A 16,760-nucleotide genomic window follows, 5' to 3' on the forward strand; every position below is an offset into this window, starting at 1 on the left:
TGCAATTATTGCATGTCTTTGTGTTTTTACACCGTTGGTTATTAAAAATAATCTTGTAAATAGTTCTAAAAGTTTAATTTATCATCCCTTAATTTATTTGGATTTATGCCAACTACACTATTAACACGAATTACGTACAGTGGGCGTTACCAAAAGTCTCGCGATGATAGCCACGCGATTCGACGGGAATTTCTGTGTCACGTGACCCGGATGAACACAGCTTGGCGCCGTGGCTTCAAGGGTAGCAAAATCAATTTGTTTTTCCACTAATATTCATATTTTAAAAAGTTGTAGTTAAAGGAACCGCACAAGGAGACTTAGCAAACACTTAAATTTAAATAAATACGATGACCGATCAGACGAATCTGTTCGTTTGGGTTGTTTTTAACCAAATGGGAGCGTGTGTTGCCTTCATGATCCTACAGTAGTCAGTGTGTAAAATTTGATTTTTTACAGTTTTGCACTGACTTGCGTGGACTGCCCCAAACTACTGGACTTTCATTTGCACTGCATCGAAGCGCACGACCAGGACGTTGTGTCGGCAGCGCAAAGCGGCGGGCGGCTGTGCTCCATCTGCGGGTGCCACTTCCTCACCGACGAGGCGCTGCAGAGCCACCAAGACCGGGTTAAAAGCGCCAAAATGAAGCCCACCCCTAAACGCCATCTCCGAGCTAAGACAAAGAAGGTGAGCGGCAAGAAGAAGAAGATGGAAGAGGAGGACGAAGAGGATGAAGACGAGGAAGAGGAGGAGACAGAGGAAGAAGAGCTGAAGATTCCGTGCCCAAAAACAGACTGTGATTTGGTGTTCCCGTCCATTGACGCCCTGAGGGCACACAAGAGGAAGATGCACTGAGCATGCCATAAACGCCAGTCTGCACAGAACTACTGTTTGTCTTCAACACCATAGCCTTTTTTTTTTTCCACATCAATGGCCATTTTAGTTGTTTTGAAGTCCTCAGAAGGCCAAATGGATTTCATGTTACAAAAGCACAAGGTTATTGTGAAGTTTGAGCATGTTTTTTTTGTTCAAATAGAGTTCTTAATATCAATATCGATAGCATTTGACTGATCAGTGCTTTTAGGTTAATAATTAAATTTGTCTGGGATAAATATACATGTTGATTTATCATCAAGTGTGTATTCCCTAAAATATTTGTTTTGAATTTTCTTGAGACTGTTGTTGATAGTTTGTTGATACAGGTTTGTTCACCTGCTTGTATGTATTTACATATACTTTAAATGTCTTTACATAGGATGAATTATTTAAATTAAAATTTTTGGAATATTTTGTCTTTATTTGTATTTTATTGATATATTTTATACATTGAATTCATCTGCAGTTTTCCTTGTTATAGAGGTCACGAGCTGCGGAATAAAATGTTCATAGCTCAAAAAAACCAATTTTTATCAAAATGGATACCGAAATGATTTAAGATATTATGAATACGTTTGGAAAAACAGTAAGTAACGAAAGTGGTGCTCCCAAACAAAACAAAGTGGCGATAAGATATTTTTTTCCCATGATGCACTTGTCTTCCCTTCCTATCTCGCGCCTTCTGGCAGTGGCCGAGAGCACTCTAGGTCCATCTTGCGTGCTCGCATCGCCCGTCGTCGGCAGACAGCGCGCTCTTCTTCTCGGTGACGTCGTGCTAAAAAATGGCGGCTTCGGGTGGCGGATTGTCGTCGTCCGCGGTGGCTTTGAGCGGCCAGACGGTCGCCCGAGCTCGTTTCCCGGGCCGCCCGTGCGCGAGCCGTGTCGGCCGACTCCGGCTGGGCAAGCGAAGCAAACGCGGAAGGCTGAGCTCGGACGACGACGAATCGACGGATGGAAGGCCGAGGCCCGTAAACATCGGCCTAGCGTTGAGCGACGACCCGGCCTTGCTGCGCCTGCTCGGCGTGGCCGAGAAGCATGGACGGCTGGGGGAAACGGGCTTCGAGTCGAGCGATGAGGTGAGCGAGCTAGTCATCTAGCGAGACCGCCTTGACAACAAAATGTCTCAGTTGTTTTAAACACACTAGAAATGGCGCTTGGGTGCACTTGTTGTTTAGGAATTACAAAGGATGTGGAAGCCCTTTGATTTACTCGCGGCAATGTAGCTTTAGCTTCGGCTTCCATCGCGGACCAACACCGATTTCCTGTGCTTCTGCGGGGAATAATTGCTCATTTATATCGCAAACATGTTTTTAACAAATATCGACTCCCGTCTAACCCCCCCACAAGGCGGAAACTTGAGCTGCTCGCCACGGTTGTTTATGCAAACGAGCACCGTGCAGTAAAGTTTCGCTAGCTCTCCTCTTAAATTTACGTCTTGCATTCGTTTTGAGGTTTGCATCTATTTCGTCGTGTCGTGGGGAAAACGTCACAATGGTCAAGTTGATCGTCATACTTTCCACGCTGGAGCTGTCAGCTGACTCCATGGTGGAAAGCAGTTTGAGCATTTGTTAATTGAAGGACCATGCACAATTTCTGCACACAAATAGTTTGACTGAAATGTACTTTGCCAGTATTGTTACTTCTCATTGCTCAGCCCTCTTGTACAAATTCAAGATCTTTTCTAAAAGCACCCGTTGTGGTCTCCACAAAAGTCAAACAATATAGGTTTTCCTTATCTTTGTATTTTTTTCTTCAGGAGGAAAGCTTTGATGGTTTTGGCGCAAGCACGGCTCATTCATCCAGGAGAGTGAAACCTCCCAAAGCTGTTCAACCTCCCAAAGTTGTGAAATCACCTCCTGCAACCAAATCTGGGAAGATTGTATCGCAAGGCGCCAAAGAAGAAACGGAAGAAGAAGAAGACGACGGGCTGATCGGCACGATTGTGCCACAAAACTCCAAAGAAAACGAAGGTTTGATTGGGACGATCGTACCGTGGTGCTCGAAGGAAGAATGGGTGGACGTTAAAGGGAGAGAAGAGGCTCCGATGGAGATGTTGCAAGAAGCAAATGACATTAAGATTGGTCTCGGTGAAGCGGGACAAACCGAGGAAGCGGGAACAGACGAGAATGCGGGGCAGGAGGATAAAGTCAAGGTCACAATGCCAGACGCCGCCTCATCACCGCGGCCCGCCAAGCGCGCCAGGCTGTCGGCGGCGACCCTGCAGCGCGGCCTGAGGAAAAAGTTAACGAAGGAAGTGGCCGCGTCCCCGGAGATCGGTGCGGAGGCGGGCACCCAGAGCGGTCCGGAGGCGGCCATGCCTCTGGAAGGGAGGTCGTCTCCTCCGCCGCATGTGCTGCCCGAGCATCGCGCCATCAAGCGATACCATCGCAAGTGCGTATTTGGCAAGCGGAGGAAGGTTAAACCCGCCTTGCCCGCTCCCACCGCCAGCCCCAAAAAGAAGCGCATCAAACACGTGTTCTACGCGTACGTCCCCGAGCAGCATGCTGCTGTTCCGCCTGAACCCGAACCCGCTTCCACGGTGGAGCAGCGCGACTCCTCAGCCGTGACCACCGCACGCTCGGCCCGCGTCATCAAGACGCCCAAGAGGTTCTTGGATGAGGCCATGGTGCCCTTCCCGAAAGGCCACTTGTCTTCCTGGCTCAAGAACACACCCAAAGAAGACGAGAAGACCAGCACATCCTCTCAAGACTCTTTTTACGATGTGGACGGGGACGCCGCGCCCGTGGCTGACAGGTCACGTCCATCGGCGAAGCTCACCGCACGACCGATTCTTGCCACCAGTCACCTGGACTTTTACAAGAAACTCAAGCGGCTCACCTTGAAGCTGGCAGAGAAGAGAGGCCAGTCCTCCGCACGGGTTGAAAACGCCGCCACTCGTCGGGACGATTTGAACGTGCACGTCAAGAAGAGGAGGCGACGCAGGTCCAAACTCACCATGGAGGAAACGAACTCGCCTGGCGTGGTGAGGAAGCTCTCCGTAGTTGTCCGCAGCGACCCCAAGACGTCTTCGCAAACATCCCCGCAAGACGCCGACAAGAATGGTAAGCGTGACTCGTTTTATTTGAAGATGCGATGCTCCTAAGCATCTTTTCTGTCGGCGCAGATGCGGCGGGCGGCGGTGAGGTCGGCGCAGCGGCGGCGGTCCCCGAGGTGGGCGTGTCCGGGCACCGTGCGGTGGGCCTGAGCGGAGCCAACAGGAGGATGCTGCACCTGCTGAAGAAAGCCAAAGTGCAGCTCATCAAGATCGACCAGCAGAAGCAGTTCAAGTTGTCGCAGGTGAGCATGGCGTTCTTTTCCAACCCGTGCGTGAAAACGCCAAAATAATCGGGACTTTTTCCGTACTAACAGTCGAGCTCCAGCGACACTCAGGTGGCGGTGAGGGGACGGAGGAAAAGGAGAGGCAACCGCGCGCCGAAACTGTGTCCTCAGGTAAGAAGCCTGTTTGTGCTTCATCTCTTTATTTAGGGTTATAACATGTAATAATGACTGATTATTTGGTGATTGTAATTTCTCCAAACGTCATCTCTGTCGGCAGGAGCAACCTCTGGGCGGTCCTAGGATCAAGCACGTTTGCCGGGCGGCGGCGGTTGCCCTGGGCCAGCCGCGGGCGATGGTGCCCGACGACATCCCCCGACTCAGTGCCCTACCGCTGCACGAGAGGGAGGGGATCACCTTCTCCCCCGCAATTGAAGGTACGCTCCAAGTACACCTGTATTTTTTTTTTCTTTTTTGCAAACTGGCACATTGGACAAAAAGTGCACAACCATTTTTAGTCCCGACCGATCCTCTTGTGTGACACAAACCGTGTAGATTACCTTTTGTTTGGTTTCAATCCTCCGTTCAAGCCAGCGAGTAGACAAATAAGAGGGCAGTTGAGAAGGCATCCAAAATATCTTCACGTTAGCACATCACAGTGCACTTGCAGCAACCGTAAAGCTTAAAGCCACCTCCCCCAATAAAAAAAAACCCACGACTCACCAATTCCCCCCCCCCCCCCCCCCCCCCCCTCCAAGAAAAATACAAACCTTTTCTTTTAAGCTCAATGTAGTTGTAAGTCAATTATTTGCCAGCAAAAATTATCTTTTGTCACACACAGATTAGCCACCGCTGTTGGAAAGCTTTACCCAACACTGGTCGATCGGCCATCACTCTGTATGAGGTGAGAAAGTGCTGTTTGACCATTAGACTCGCTGCCCTGAAGCCACACGTAGGGACAATCGCACACCACATTCAAAGAATACGCACACATCACGCATAATACACTAATTTGCATATTCGCAAGAATATGGCTATGTTCATCTGCAATGTCGACACAAAAGACACGGACAAAAACGCTAGACAGAATACAGAAGTATTTTTTTCTTTCTTCTTTTTTTTTTTTTTTTTTTTACTGTGCATTATTTGGGACTCCTCATATTTTTCTTTGCTCCAAATCCCGTTTATTCACCGTTTTTGTTCCAGCAAAAGCCCTGTCCAGTAAGACAAGTCACCTATGTAATTTAAAAGTAGTGCTTTGCCACCCCCTTGTGGTAGCTAGACGCAATTGTAGCTTGTTGTCCAAAAACCTGCCTTCATGGATTCACGTTCGCACACAAGACACCTAAAGAGCCAGCTGGAACTCTCTGCCTGGCCGAAATGTTATATGCTGGCGGGGTCTTCAACATGAATTCTCCATTTTGCTCATCCAAGCTGTCTGCATCCATTGCTTATCTTATTTGTTCTGCCCTTCTGGTCTGGTCTTTTCTCCATAATGGTCCATGAATGCCATATCCTGTGATTTATAGTATCTTAACCACCCATATTTGTTTTTTTAAATAAAATTACATTGATTTTTATTGCCACCCCTAGTCATAAATAGCAGCCTGCGGCTCCTGTTAAATGTGCTAATACACTTTTGAGTCGCTATCCAACCACTCCCTTTCCTGCTTGCAGATGTCGCAGACGACGACGAGGACGAGGACATCTCGGCGGAGAGCGGAGCTCAGTGGCTCGTCTCCCAGGAACCCCTCGAGGATCAGCAGAAGCATTGGCGGCGGCGCGGGCGGCGGCGAGGCCGCAATTACAGAAAGCGCAAAATCTTGAGCCGCTACAAGCCCGGCGGCGTGCGTTCGCGGCGCTGCGGCATGTGCCGAGGCTGCCTGGTGGACACGGATTGCGCCAAGTGTACCAACTGTCGGGACAAGCCCAAGTTTGGCGGGCCCAACAAGAGGCGGCAATGTTGCATGTAAGGAATTGTCGTTGTGTACGTCCATTCAAATGAGCATTTGCTCACTCTGGCCACTAGGTGGTGCTCCCACTCCCCCAGAGGGTGAAGTGAAGAAAATAAAATTGCACAGAAAGTTAGCAAGCACAGCAGTATTTTTAAAGAAATATTATTTATTTTATGAAAGATTAACACATTTTTGTGCTGTATTGTCAACAGATACAGGAGGTGCGATAGAATTGAAGCAACCAAGACGGAGCGCATTGTCAAACAATTTACAGGTATTGGTAATAGGTTTGTTATGTCCAGATAATGGGGAAGGTTATTCTCCCAAAAAATAAAATTAACTGTGTTTTGCCTCCATTTTGTCAGTCCGCGCCCGGCAGATTTCAGCACCGTTGTCAAGCAGCGACGACGGCAACTGGTGCGCCGCCGAGGAGTCGCCCAAGTCGCTGCCCTTAGTGCCGACCAAAATTCGAAAGCATTCCTTGCGTGACATCACGCCGCGGTCCTTCAGCAGCCTGCTCAAATCCGAGTCGGAAGAAGAGGCAGAGGAAGAGGGACGAGCATTCAAAAAGGAGAAAATGGTCACCAGGCAAGGTAGACAACAACTCTCCAGTGCTTTGAAAAAAACCCCCCAAAAAAACTGTTTCTAAGGTTTGTGTTCTTTTTGAGATCTCGGACATGGACTGTCGACACGTCATGATCCTGCTCACGAGGTGGTGAAGCAACGGCGGCCATTTTCCAAAGGAGGCAGACCAAGAGCCTACAAGGTAATATTGCCTGCAAGCGTCTATCTTTCCTCCCATGTAGCTCTTTTAAACTCCTGGGCTAAATTATTTGGAATACTTTGACTTCCTGCTATTGTTTTCTTGCTAAATTTGATTGGCAGTCTGAGAAATTCCTAGCAAGAAGACAACTTCCAAGCAATTTCCTTCTCTGGCCTCTTTTCTTTTTCTTATTTTGTCCACTGACCTCTATTAGTGAAAATGGTGTTTAAATAAAGAAAAGGTACTGCTAGATAGAAATGCAACCAAAAGCAAACGGAGATGTGGAGGCACGCAACATTCCCGAGTGGCCGTAAGAAGTGAAATGAAGTTGACCGCAAACATTAAAACGCTTGAAATCGTCCCAATAGGCAGTTTGCGTGCGTGGGTAGGTGCTGCTGTTTTGGTTAGCATGTGTGCGAGCAGTTGTGCTGATGAACTGAGATGGCTGCATGATTTATTTTCTGGGAAGTTTGAGGAAATAAGGTTACCGTACTATTTTTTATGGGGAATTGAATTAAAATGTTACTTGCCCTTTGCCAAAACCAGCAGACTTCAAAACAAGCATGCCTCTGTATACTCTTGACCTTTGACACCCGCCTTACTTACTTGCTTACTTACCCTGGCTAACATCCAGTAGTGCCCTGACAGGAGGCCTCTTTCCTTTGTCTATTGCATGCGCCTCTATGCAAGTGTAGCGTTTGGAACCTGTATGGCTGGTTGGCTTAGGCAGTCCCCTCCTCCGCAGGGATTGCAGAACACGGAAGAGACGGCGCCCAGCGATACGTTCCCCTGTCCCGGCCCACCCGGAAGCCCCGTGTCCAAACTACAGCGGGAGCTCAGAGTACACTTATACCGCCTCCCCGATCCTCTGCCGCAGTCGCCCCAGCGCCTGGATCCATACCTAAAACAATCTGAGCCCAAATTGATGCGGCCCCTTACGCAGCCTAGCGAGCCGCACGCACTGCATGCCATCGCGCCGCAGCTCGTAACGGGGAGTCCGCCTGAACCGCCGCCCCTTTCACGTGTCCTCGTGTTGCGACTGCACCGCTTGCCCCCACCTGCGGTACGGGGCGCATTGCACGGGCGTGAGTCGCCACCACCCCAAGGGAGCCCAAAGTCCACATGCCACTCCGCTCTGACAGAGGTCGCGACCACGTTGCGCTTTCAAGGGGACGCGCCGTCGCAGCGGCGGCAGCTCGGTGCTTTGAGCGACAAAGAAGTCGCGGTGGACGAAGCCGACGGTGCCCGGGATGATGGCCAAGACGGACAAGAAGGAATGGGGCTGCAAAGGCCGCCGGGAACTGACCCACACTGTCTCCTTCCTTCCCAGAATGCCGCAGAGGGTTCGTCGCACAGCGCCCCTGTGGGGTTTCCTAGCGGATTTCCCCAGAAGGGCCCGCTGCTTGACAAGACAAGGATCCGTGTGGATTTTAAGGTAGGCTTGCATGTTTGCCGTTAACGTCCCTCGGGTGGAAAAAGGGATCTGGAAACGGCACAGTAGAATTGTAGTATTAAAGGAGACAATGGTCTCCCCCCCCCCCCCCCCCCCAGGAGGATTGCGCAATTCAAAACGTGTGGTTAATGGGTGGCCTCAGCGTCCTCACGTCTGTCACCAGCACACCTCAGCCCGTCTGTCTGCTGTGTGCCAGCAAAGGTCGTCATGAGGTAACCCAGCCCTTCAGTCCACCTCCTGCCTGATTCTCGTTCTCCCGAATGACCTGATCTTTGCTCCCAGATGATCTTCTGCCAGATATGCTGCGAGCCCTTCCACAACTTCTGCCTCTCGGCCGAGGAGCGGCCCCTGGCGGGGAACAAGGAGAACTGGTGCTGCCGACGCTGCAAGTTCTGCCACGTGTGTGGGCGCAGAAGCAAGCTGTCCAAGGTGCGAAAGCCAACTTTTGGCTTGCAGTGCCATCGGCCGAGCGCGTTCGAAATAAGCTTGGCTCCACTCACACTGTTATTTCTCTGCAGCCTGTGTTGCAATGCAAGAGATGCCAAACCTCCTACCATCCTTCCTGCTTGGGACCAACATACCCCAAACCAATGAACTGCAGTCTACCCTGGGTTGTCTTTAAATATATTTTTATCTAAGTTAATAACTTTTCATGAAATTTTTTTATTGTGAGTTTTCTGACCATTTTCTTTTTGCCCCGCAGCTCTGCATGACTTGCATCCGCTGCAAAAGCTGCGGGGTGACGCCCGGAAAATCCTGGGACGTGGCCTGGAACCACGCCGAGAACTTCTGCCCCGACTGCACCGTTCTTTACGAAAAAGGTTGCTCGCCGACTGAAGTTGTTTCCCGACATGGTAACGACTGACACGCAATGTCTACACAGGCGACTTCTGCACCGTTTGCAGCAAGTGCTACGACGACGACAGCAGCCAGCGGGAGCGGATGATTGAGTGTTCAAGATGCAAGCATTGGGTACATCACACCTGTGAGGGTCTCTCAGGTGAGCTTGCATTGCAGCTGTTTGTGCTTTTGTCTTCTCGAGCCTCAGTCCATGTAGCGTTTTGGTTTGTCTCCCATTGCAGAGGAGCTTAAGGGGTTGCTGTCGAGCCGACCCCAAGACGCCGTCTTCACCTGCTCCCCGTGCCGTCGCCTTACCGGTGAGGACGAAAGCCTAAGGGAGCTTCTGCAAAGCCAACTGCTGCTCGGCCTGCGGGAGGTGCTGGCCGGACTCCTCGCCGCCGACGCCACTCAGCATCTGGCGCTCTGCCAATCGGTACGCTGCCCACGGAAGCAGTTGTCATTATTTGCTGCTCCTAACGAGCATGCGTTTGCACTTTAGTCCGAGTTAGTCGGGGAACAGACACCAGCGTGTGATCTCCAAGCCATGGACGAGAAGTTGAAAGGGGGCAATTACACATCCATTGTGAGTATGAGTTCAGCGGTGAGAAATGCTGCTAAAAATAATGCTACATATGTACAGTATAACTTTGACACCTCCCACTGCTCTCTTTCACCCACTCAGAAAGCATTCCATGCCGATGTCGTTTCTGTGATGCGAAAGTGGCTGAAGGAGGAAGACGATGACAACGCCATTGCTCAGGCCAGGGAGCACTATGCCAAAGTAAGCTTAAAAGAGACAATTTAAAATAGTCTGGCCTTTTATTCTAACATAACTATCGCTTGTTCCGACAGTTGATGGTCCAAGTCTTCCCCTGGCTTCCTGCGCACCATCAAAACAAGTTGAGGTCATTCTCCGAGGACCTGCCAAGGTAAGTCCAATGCACACACCGGTGGTGACTCGTCCACAAACCTACCAACATCCTTTGCTCTGCAGCAGCATGCTCCCCGAAGCGGTAATCCCGCCTTCGAAGGAGCACAGCTATGCGCAGTGGACGCAGAGGACGTACCAGCCTCGGGAGAGCAAAGGCACGCAGGCGGGGAAAGGTATGAAAGGCAGCCGCATTGGCTCACAATTATTTGGGGACCAACGGGTTGGAATGTAACAGTTTTGCCCCATGCAGGTGCGATGAAGGACGTGGAAGCCGTCAAAGACTGCCGACAGTGTGTTTTGTGTCAACGCCATGGTGACTCTGCTCCCAGAGTAAGATGAAGTTGCATTTTTGTTGTTGTTGTTGTTGCACCATGTCACAATTCAAATCAACATCTTAACAGGATGAAGGACGACTGCTGTACTTAGGCCAGAACGAGTGGGCCCACATCAACTGCTGCATCTGGTCGGCGGAAGTTTCCGAGAACAACGGCGCCCTACATCAAGTACACACTGCCGTCTACAGGGGGCGCCACTTGGTACGTAAACATCGAACCGCGCTTGGTCGTTCCAGACGGAGAGAGCCGCTCACTGTTTTTGTTGTCGTTCTGTCTCGTCAGCGTTGCGACCGCTGTGGGCTGTCGGGTGCCACGGTGGGCTGCTGCCTCTCCACCTGCCAGAGCAACTTCCACTTCATGTGCGCGCGAGCCCACGATTGTGTTTTCCAGCGGGACCGGAAGGTCTACTGCTACAAACACACGGATCTCGTCAGTGCGGCGGTGTGTGTGAGCAATGCTGTTGCTACTCTTAATAAACGTTTGAGGATACTAATTCGTTTTATAACCACAGGTTGTGTCCGGGGACGGATTTGAAGTTTCGCGGCGCGTCTACGTCGACTTTGAAGGGATCACGCTGAAGAGGAAGTTCCTCACAGGCCTCGAGCCTGAATCCATCAATATGACCATTGGTATTTGATTACAATACCGTGGTTATCTTTTTTAGTATTATCCACGACTATGATGACTACAAACGTAACTTCTGTTTTTTAGGGTCTCTGCAAATCCAGAAACTCGGCGTGCTGTCAGAAATCTCATCCAACGGGAGGATGTTATACCCTGTCGGATACCAGTAAGCCGACCTCTTTGTGATGTAAACTTGAGATCATTTAGGATGCGAAATTAATTTGTCCGTTTTTATTTGAGGTGCTCTCGTTTATACTGGAGCACTGTGGATCCGCGCCGACACTGCAAGTACACCTGTAAGGTGACGGAGGTCAGCAGCCCCCTGCCCGGCGAGGAACAGGAGCTCCTCATGAAGTACGATCAAGAGGAGAATCAAACCATCGTCCACAGTCCCAACTTGCGCAGGGGTAACAGTCCATTGTCGCTCGTGACTCTTCAATGGTGTTTAGGTGCTTAAATGTGTGATGATGTCCCTCCCAGATATGGAGACTCCGGACGCTTTAAGCGCCACGTCCAGCCCACTTTCATCTGCTACTCCATCGCCCAACTCCAAATTGCACAATTCGCCGTACAAGCACCACAGCTACTCGCAGACCAGGAGGCCCGCGGGGGGGACTTCCCGACCTCTCCCGTCTCCAGGTATACAGGCAGAAAGATGTTTGCAAGTCAATTCAGTCCATTTTTATATGTTGAGGATGAATCCATAAATTTGAAATGCGTAGTTCAGTTTCTTAACTTTTCATTTCAGGTTCGGCGGCTTCCAAATCGCATCATATTTTCACTCTGCGGGACCTGGAGAACACTCAGCGCCGCCGAAGGCTTTCATCCAGGAGCCGCTGCAGCTCCTCCCCGACTGGCAGCCCCATCCAGTCCTGCTGCGCTCCCCCGCCGAGGTCTTCCAACTTTTCGCCGAGCTCTCCTCCCTTATCGCGACAGAACTCCCTCTCGCCCGGCTGGGGCTCGCCGCCTCGACCCATGTCCGCCGGGTTTTCGCCTCGCCACGGCTCCCCCAGGGGAAGGCACGCGTTCAAGATCACCACTCCCGTGTCTGCCGAGGTTCCCCAAGATTTCTTGGAGTCGTCCGAGACGGAGGACGCGGCCGTGGCGACGACAAACGGCATCTCGCTAGCCCCCGATAACGCAGATGGACACTTGGAGCTGCCTTACACAGTGTTTGACGCTGACACCGAGGTTGCGGTGGCCTCGGTCCTCAACGCGTTTGAGGACACGCTGCTGAGTGATAACATGTTGCCAGGCGGCCGGCTGGATGCGGAAATCCCGGAAGCAGACTCCGAAGATGAAGACCACAGTGTTCAACTTACCCGCACCGTCGTGTGCGAGGCAGCTGGTGGCTCGCAGACATCAGCCCTGCCCTCCACGCCCTCCATTTCGCAGTTGGACGGCGCCGACGACGGCTCCGAGAGCGACTGCAGCGAGGAGGCCGGCGACGCGGGAAGCGGCGGCGCTCCCATTCACACCGATGACAACTCGCCCACAAAGCAGCTGACGATCGCGCTCAAGAGGTTGGATTCTAGCCACGAGGTAGAACAAGGTACGAGCGCGGCGGGCAGCTTCTCCGTAGATCAGCCAGCCCCTGTTTTCCTCGACGCTTTCGACATGGTGCAAAGCGAGGAGGTGCTGATGGATGGCGACGCATCTGCCAAGGCCGATTTTCTAGAAGGTACCGCCGGGAGTTCCGACGCCAACAACGACGTCGGTTTGATGTCTGCGAGTAAGACGCAAGCCGATGAAAATGACAATGCGTCCTCCACAGACTCCACCGAAGGCTTCAAAGACGACGCTAATGACCCGGACTACTCTCCCGAGCCTAAAAACTTGCCAGTAAAAAGAGTCATTGTCAAAAAAATACGCAACACTGCCCAAATCAAGTCCTTTTTGCCAGAGCGCGTCGTCCCTCAGCAGCAGCAGCAGCCGCCGAAGGTCAAGGTGCTGCTGCCCCCCAGGTCAGTCCAGCTTGTGACCTCCGTCGCCCCGAACGCTGTCGCCTCGCCCATTCTCTTCAACGGGGTGAACGCTTTAAACGTCCAACCCGCCGTCATGCGAGGCAAAACCGTCGCCATCCGCTTGGACAAGCCCGTTGCGTCACAGCAACCCACCCAGCTGATGATTCCCACTTCGGCGGCAGCCGCCAGTGTCGCGCCGACCCCTCAGGTGCTCTTAGTCAACAGTGAAGGTCAGATCCTGCTGAAGAACCCCAGAACCAACACGTATCAAACGCTCAACACAAGTTCTCCCACTTACAGCAAGATAAGCCAAATTGCCAAAATGCTCCACAAGGGCAACGCCTTGAAGCGACCCATCCCTCGCGTTACGATCAAACCTAGCGCTGGCACCCAGCTCGCCAGCGTGCCCACCACACCGGCGCCCAACCACAAAATCATCTACCGAGTGGTGCCCATTAAACGCGTGACCAGCCCCCCGCCGGCCGTCACCGTGCAGCGTAATCCCGCCTCGATTTTGTCGGAAGCTGAAACGGCTCAAGCGATTATGAACAGATCCATGGAATCCCAGGCTGAGCCCCCAAGGACCAAGCCCATCATCCTCCTTGGCACGGGTGGCAAACCTGCCGTACCTCCTCAACGCCAAGACGCCCAGCAGAAGATCAGCCACGAGTCAGCCGGCGGAGCCGCAGTGTCCCCAAGTGTCCGTATCAGCGTGCCAACTTACAACCCACAGATGACAAGTGCGCCTAAAGTACGTGTCAAGCTCCCTAGCACCATCGCTTACAGAAGAAAAAAGGCCAAGATGGACATCCTGAAGGAGCCTTCCAGTGATCACGGGTATCATCAGGAATACGGGTCAGTCTTGTCTGAAGATCTCACACACGGAGATGCCCAAAAGATGTGGCCCGTAATCTGTACCAAACATTTGTGCACCGCAGAACTCAGCGAAAGACGGAGGTTGCAGACAAAGACACCGCATCCTGCAACGTGAACATCAGCGCCGGGCGGCGACGGTTGCTTGCAAGCCAAGAAGGGCAAGTGCATTGGGCGAGAACACCTCTGCAATCTTTGGGCCCGTAAACTCATATTTTTAAATTGTCTCGCTCCCTTCCACAGATATCCCAAAATTAAAATCCAGCCTGGAAAAGATGTTCCCGATGTGGACAAGGAGAATTTGAGAATTACGGCACCAGCGCTGCCAGTGTCCCCAAGGTCAGCCCATCGGCTTTTTTTTTTTTACATTTTACTTATTGTAAACATAATATTTATTTGCTGATTATTCCGTGTTATGCTCAGGACTCCGAATGTGGAGAGCGTGAGCAGTTGGGCTGGATCACACAAGTGGGTCAGCGCTCGCCATGGAGACCTATCCGATTGGGGCCCCCTTGCAGGTTTGCCCCCCTAGAATATGTCAAAATGAATGAAGCAGCAGTGACAAAAAATTCTCTCGCTTAGGTTGCAGTTCTGAGGACGAGGTCCCTTTGCCCAAAAACAAAAAGAGGAGCTACATGAACCAGCCTCACCTGCGTTTTGAAATCACCAGCGATGACGGCTTTAGCGTCAAAGCTAACAGCATGGAGGGTAAGAATCAAATGTCTTTCAGACGCCATCTGTGACCAGAAGAAAAACACGTGCGCCGTTCCCTATCGTCTCCTTTCGCCAGTGGCTTGGCGCGCCGTGATCGACGGCGTCCAAGAGGCGCGGGCAGCCTTCCGCCTCGGGCAGTTTCCCCTGGGCGGCATGAGCGGGCCGCGGGTGCTTGGCGTGGTGCACGACGCCGTCATCTTCCTGCTGGAGCAGCTGCGCGGCGCCGGCGACTGCAAGAGCCACCGCTTCCGCTTCCACCGCTGCAGCGACATCGAGGAGGAGTTGCCGCTCAACCCCAGCGGCTGCGCCCGCGGCGAAGTCTACATGCGGTGCGCTGCCATTTTGTTTTTGCTCCATGCATGAATTGGATTTGACACATTTTTTTGCGTGTGTGTGTGTGAACAGGAAAGCGACGTTCGACATGTTCGACTTCCTGGCGTCTCAGCACCGAGCGCCCCCAGATTCGCTCGGCCCCTATGACGAGGAGGACGACGAGTTCCCGCTCAAGTCGTCCAGGTCAGTCATTTGGAAACGAGCAAAACGGCAACAAGACAGAAGTGGTCACATGTCCCCGCTGTACTTTTCCATCAGGCGTGCCACCAGCAGTGAGCTTCCCATGGCCATGAGATTTCGCCACCTGGAGAAAACATCCAAGGAAGCCGTCGGCGTTTACCGGTGACGTAACAACGGACCAACGTCTCGCCGTCAGATGGAATCCCGAGTCTTACGTATCTTACTTTTCCCGCAGGTCTCTCATCCACGGCCGAGGGCTTTTCTGCAAGAGGATCATCGAAGCGGGAGAAATGGTCATCGAGTACGCCGGCACCGTTATCCGCTCAGTGCTGACGGATAAGCGGGAGAAATATTATGACGGCAAAGTAAGTCAGTCACATAACACGCCTGAGTTTCACTCCTCCAAAGGAGAAGATTAAAAAAAACATTTCAAATCAACGCCCCCCCCGCCTTCTCAGGGCATCGGCTGCTACATGTTCCGCATCGACGACTTTGACGTGGTGGACGCCACCATGCAGGGCAACGCGGCGCGCTTCATCAACCACTCGTGCGAGCCCAACTGCTACTCGCGCGTCATCAACGTGGACGGCCGCAAGCACATCGTCATCTTCGCACTGCGCAAGATCTACCGCGGCGAGGAGCTCACCTACGACTACAAGTTCCCCATCGAGGACGACGAGAGCAAGTTGCGTTGCAACTGCGCCGCCCGACGCTGCCGTCGCTACCTTAACTAGCGGCCCGAAGGTAGGACTTAGACACGCCTCCGGGGAATTCCCACCTCCGTTGAATAACATTTTACGACAAGAAGAGTACTTGAGCGTCACAACCTGGAGAGAATGTCATCATGGTCAATCACAGACTTTGCACAAGGCGCTGTGATGCTCTTTTACTCCACACAATTGTTTTTGTTCCGTTTTGTCGCAGGGGAATATTTATTTATTGCTCAGACGCAATCCTTTTTTGTTATTTTGTTTTCCGTCGTGGCAGCCTCATGCTGTAGTCGCTCAGTTTGGGTTTACTGAGGTGCCGGTAGAGTTCAAATTGTTTTAACCATCCTCTCAGAAAATCTGTGATGATCCCGCAGGTCTTGTTCATTTTGTGTCTTTTAGGAAGAAATAATACAATGCTTTTGCACTGTCCCTTTATAGGTTATTCTGTTTTTGTATATTTGAAAAAGAAATCTTTATGGAGTAAGCCCTTTTGTGCTTGAAACGTTTGCAAGTTGGATTAAAAATGGTAGTTTGCGTTTTGAGGTGGGGAAAATTTCCAGCCACGTCAATGTTTCCATGTGTTCTACCTCCTGATGAAACATTTTGTTCTTCAAAAAAAATAAAAGTTAAAGTCCCAAATATGACAACACGTAACGCAGCATAATTACTAACCTAAATTGATTGACCTGCAGGTATTTGACAACCACTGTTGCCTGTCCAAATTCACATTTATTTTGGGGTGGGGGGGGTTCACTGAAGGTGTTTTCAGCTTTTGTGTTTGTAAATACTTGTATAAAAAGGTCTTTCTAAACCTGTTACATATTTTTCTACCTGCGTTTTTTTTTTTTTAATTTATGTTCAATAAAGTTCCAATGTTGTTTGTTCCATAACGATTGTTTTCTAATTTGTGTCCACGTAGAAGTCGCATGAAGATA

The 16,760-nt window shown here is 51.2% G+C and overlaps 1 protein-coding gene across 3 annotated transcripts; it reads left to right on the forward strand.

The window, feature by feature from the left end:
- Nucleotides 1-1,554: 1,554 nt before the first annotated feature.
- Nucleotides 1,555-16,715, forward strand: kmt2ba (lysine (K)-specific methyltransferase 2Ba). 3 transcript variants are annotated; one of them, XM_037263378.1, is made up of 38 exons: nt 1,555-1,950; nt 2,631-3,936; nt 3,999-4,171; nt 4,244-4,324; nt 4,428-4,587; nt 5,828-6,119; nt 6,318-6,379; nt 6,471-6,698; nt 6,774-6,871; nt 7,614-8,303; nt 8,420-8,533; nt 8,604-8,750; nt 8,840-8,932; nt 9,025-9,142; nt 9,205-9,321; nt 9,404-9,594; nt 9,661-9,744; nt 9,844-9,942; nt 10,014-10,090; nt 10,156-10,265; nt 10,343-10,422; nt 10,494-10,628; nt 10,710-10,868; nt 10,939-11,056; nt 11,139-11,217; nt 11,292-11,458; nt 11,532-11,690; nt 11,800-12,732; nt 12,826-13,870; nt 13,954-14,049; nt 14,132-14,227; nt 14,312-14,406; nt 14,471-14,596; nt 14,679-14,931; nt 15,008-15,118; nt 15,194-15,277; nt 15,351-15,480; nt 15,574-16,715. In XM_037263378.1, the coding sequence occupies exons 1-38, from the start codon at nt 1,657-1,659 to the stop codon at nt 15,847-15,849; spliced, it is 8,676 nt and encodes a 2,891-aa protein (XP_037119273.1). In that variant the 5' UTR covers nt 1,555-1,656; the 3' UTR covers nt 15,850-16,715. The 3 variants fall into 3 exon arrangements, with proteins under 3 accessions (XP_037119273.1, XP_037119272.1, XP_037119271.1); XM_037263377.1 differs by having other exon boundaries at nt 10,156-10,247; nt 11,800-13,870; XM_037263376.1 differs by having other exon boundaries at nt 4,431-4,587; nt 11,800-13,870.
- Nucleotides 16,716-16,760: the final 45 nt, after the last annotated feature.

The sequence above is a fragment of the Syngnathus acus genome, chromosome 11 (genome assembly GCF_901709675.1).
Source record: "Syngnathus acus chromosome 11, fSynAcu1.2, whole genome shotgun sequence".
NCBI classification, from domain to species: Eukaryota; Metazoa; Chordata; class Actinopteri; order Syngnathiformes; family Syngnathidae; genus Syngnathus; species Syngnathus acus.

Coding starts and splice junctions, on each gene's coding strand:
- kmt2ba (XM_037263376.1), top strand. CDS start 1,657: ATGGCGGCTTCGGGTGGCGGATTGTCGTCGTCCGCGGTGGCTTTGAGC. Junction 4,588..5,827: donor CTTCTCCCCCGCAATTGAAG/GTACGCTCCAAG, acceptor TCCTGCTTGCAG/ATGTCGCAGACGACGACGAG. Junction 8,751..8,839: donor GCAGAAGCAAGCTGTCCAAG/GTGCGAAAGCCA, acceptor ATTTCTCTGCAG/CCTGTGTTGCAATGCAAGAG.